Source organism: Mizuhopecten yessoensis, unplaced genomic scaffold, assembly GCF_002113885.1.
Source record: "Mizuhopecten yessoensis strain PY_sf001 unplaced genomic scaffold, ASM211388v2 hete_36184010, whole genome shotgun sequence".
NCBI classification, from domain to species: domain Eukaryota; kingdom Metazoa; phylum Mollusca; class Bivalvia; order Pectinida; family Pectinidae; genus Mizuhopecten; species Mizuhopecten yessoensis.
The window spans coordinates 2,651-6,493 of record NW_018485644.1 but is presented as its reverse complement, the minus strand read 5'-3'; the positions used below and the strand labels follow the sequence as shown (position 1 = coordinate 6,493).

Sequence of the window (3,843 nt, the reverse complement as noted above, 5' to 3'; positions counted from 1 at the left end):
TTTTTACGTATTTCACAAAAATCCGCTGCGTCATTGTTTTATTCATTGTGTCATAATCACTAAGGTATTATGCTTGTGCATGCCTAACTTTAAGATCAAAGGACAGATAACCACTTGAGGAGGTGACATCGTAATTCCCATATACGCATACCAAGAGACCTACAGTAACAGGTAAATGATTGAGGTCTTTAACACCTGACGATCGCGTAAACTCAGGATAGTTTATAATTAAATGGGAATAAAAAAACACGAGGAATCCTGGTAGTTATTGACTTTCCAGTGTGTGTGATAACATCTAACACATGCTTACCAAAACTTCCCTGTAGGACAGGGGCCAGAACCACAGGCAGGTGTAAAGTTATAGCCGAACGTCGTATCTCGGCTGTTCTACTTATTCAAGTGTTTGTTTTCATTAAATCTATTAACATTGCTCTCATTATGGAGTTTAAATAAAGTTTCGGTATCTCTACCTCAGTTGCCATTTCAACATATACAGAAACTGATTAATTGACAGATATTTAAGTTATAGTGGGTAAAGTTATCACAACACGTGTATAGAAATGGCATGGCTATGAAGGGCGATATTATTGTCCTTGTAGAGATCGCCTCAAAACTTTTGTAAATATGAAGTTATGTTGAACATTCAAAACATCTGTGTAGACCGTTTCTGTGATTGATTTTAAATAGTATGGTTATTTATATCTATACACATAGCAGATTACTATAAAATCGAATATGGTACAGTTTAAATAATTCATCTTCTAATGACCTAACCATCATACTATGCAGTAGAAGTACATTAATTACGAGGTTACGTTTAATATAAAATACACAAATTACTGTACCTATGAGCTGTATCAACATCGTGTACTTACAATTCCTTTCCTGCTTCTGAAGTAGTTCTTGGCGTTCTCTATGAAACGGGTTTGGATCCTTTTTGATGGTCCCTCCTTTAAGACCCCTATTGAAGGGCAAGTCCTCGAATTCGTCTGAAACTTCCTGCGGTGCAAAACAGTAAGCATTTAATGTAGGGAGGGGGTACTCCTCGTACCTTACACGAGTTTTCACTAAATGGCGAAATTTTGAGGGTTCGAAACTAGTGCTGTATTTGATGTCCTTACGGTACTCAAGGTCCCGTTTAGAGACGTTTCGAATATCACCATGCCCAGTTAAATCTAGTTTTGGAGTTTCGAATTGAAACTCTTTAACTAATAGTTCCTTCTTTTCGGCGTCTGGATATTGTAGTTCAGTCCTATATCTGTCTTTCTTAATTTTCTCCATAAATGGAGAATACCTCGTTGGTTCATCTCTCCTTCCGGAATCCATAAAAAGGTTCCCCCCTCTTTCTCTACCTGCATTGCTTCGTCCTAAAGCATCCCTACGCTTTGGCGATTCTGCAGCTAACCGTGCAAGTACGCCCTTTCGAGCAGATTCAAATACATTCTCACCTGTCGTCCCGAGAGGGTCAGGCTTGCTGGGAAAGGATCTTAACTCCTCTTGTATAGAAGGAAGTCCTGGAGAACCACGTGACGGTTCTGGCTCTGAATCAATGTTTGGCGGTTTTGTCTCGCGCGAAAATTTATCGTAAAAATCACGTGGGTAGGTCATAGATGCCGATCCAGAATTGGAATCAAGAAAATTAAAATTTGCGCCTATTTCTTGACACACTATGCAATGTCCGTCACTGTGAGCATCTTTCGTGTCATATTTTTTGAAAGTCCTTCGCATGTATTCATCAGCAGAATTCAGACCTTTTTTCTTACAAGCATCACATATTCCCGGTCGCGTGTTTCTGATATCTGATACTTCCTCTGCTTTCCTTTTCCGAGGGTCGAATCCCTCTATCGTTGGTAAAATTCCGTCATCCTCCTCCAAAGAATCGTTGTCTGTTTCATTGCCAATTTCTTTCGACCTCTGTGCTTGTGCTAAATTTGGATATCCTTGTCGTCGTCGTCTCTTTTTCTTCTCTTTTCTTTCCATATGTTCTACGTTGGTTTTAATTCTGACTTTCTTCGCCATCTTTCCGATCTTGCCGACGACCGCCACGTTTTCAGTGTCTTCGTGATCGAACTGAACATCTATAATTCCCGTTTTCATGGTTGGTTGAGTCTCTTAATGCCTAGCTGTCAAATTATCAATTCAATATTCCAGTGAAGGAAAAATCGATGTTAGACATGTGCCATCCCTAACATAACACCTCTTGTGATTCAATCTCGAGTTTAAATGGCCCGGTGTTTACACCAAACGTTAGCGTTTACCATACGTGTATATGGTGGTGGGGGACAAATTGATATCTTCAGAATGTCAACACATAGCACAGGTTGTCCAGACAAATGTTAATTTCTGGGTAATGTCCGTAGTTATGTGGATATTTGAAAGCAGTATATTTGTGGGTAATCGAGTTTGACCACAACGTAATGGTCTGCTAAAACACCAAACGAATAAGTTTTAAAACTCCTGTCCAATATATATAAGATTACCTTTCAAGTGAATGTATGGACTTACAAAAGATGTTTCTCCAAAATCTTCACATGAATCCTATAGGTGCTGGATTTAAATGTCCCGATCACCATATTCTGTCCATATGGCCCTCATTCTTGATTATGAATTAACACGTGTGTCCAGTTTAAATGTCCACATGTCAATCTTTTTTTGTCCTTACTGAAGAATCGCCACTTGTCGCCACAGTCATCGAAAGTTAGCAATTAATGACCTACCTGAAGTAATCATGTTTTCAGACAGCACACGACCAGGTCCAATATCCAGGTAGTCAACACACCTGTCTTTAGAATCCTATACCTACTATTTGTCTCACCTGTACATACACTGATCACAGCTGTTGTGAAGTGATGAGACTGCTAATTGGCCCTCTTTGAAGTCCATTGTCTTAGGAACCATAAACAGGTTGTGTTACTGCCAAGGCGTTGGTTCGATATTGATTCGCGATAATGTCCACACAGAATAGGATCAGGCCCAGTTAACTTTACTCCCCAATCATTTTTATGCAGAGCCCGTTTCCCGTTGTAAGTGTCATGTGTGCCGGTCAGATCTCGTCTTAAGACACAATTCACGGGCTCAGGTGCGACAGGTAAGGCATCTTTTTAAAGATCTGCAGTTCGAACAATGAATACCTGTGATTATAAACATATCTGTATTTGACAGCCCACCGCCGCTTCTGGTGGTTATAGACCGTACCCCTCAAACTTATCTATCCGTTAAATAACAGTTCATCGCTAAATCGAATAGTACGTTAGTAGGAGCTGTATGTCAGTCCAGTTAGCTTTACAAGTAAAGATAATTTACCAAATAAAGTAATTTGGTGACTTTGTCTTCAAAAGCCCATGCATAAAACAGTTAAATTAGGTTAATGTGATGATTTTAATGCATCTTGATAATTAATTTTACTCTTATTTAAGAATTCACTTGATTATCATAAAAATCGATTTTAAACATTTCAAGCTAATTCGAACCGTAATCAACTGTATCGTGATATTAAGTGTGTACATACCTGTGTAGTTTACAGATAGGGTCTATTCCAGTCTATCTTGCCGGTGTTTGATGAGTTATGGTGATTTTTCAGACCAATGTTTTTACAGAAAACCTATAGACTCAATAGAATCGTATGATACAGTCCATTGAGAAAATCAGCAGGGTGTTTGTAGCTGGTAGTGGATCTATTGTGTGTTAATCAGGGATATGTCAGGGACCTATAATTCACATACACCTAAGTACCGTAGATTAGACTAGTTTTGTGGGGGTTTCGTTTTCGAATTAATATGTAGACATAGTAGATAGCTGTGTACCTATAGGTCCAGTCACAATATCAGGTCACAACCAAAGCAC

General features: G+C 39.0%; 1 protein-coding gene across 1 annotated transcript; it reads right to left on the bottom strand.

Annotated features, from left to right (window-relative positions):
• Positions 1-845: 845 nt before the first annotated feature.
• On the bottom strand, positions 846-3,585 carry LOC110444876 (the record flags this gene model as incomplete). The annotated part of the gene is made up of 2 exons (XM_021489229.1): positions 3,509-3,585; positions 846-3,109 (listed from the first exon to the last, which is right to left on the bottom strand). A coding segment is annotated over exon 2 (1,252 nt), but the record flags the coding sequence as incomplete, so codon positions are not given.
• Between the last annotated feature and the right edge of the window lie 258 nt (positions 3,586-3,843).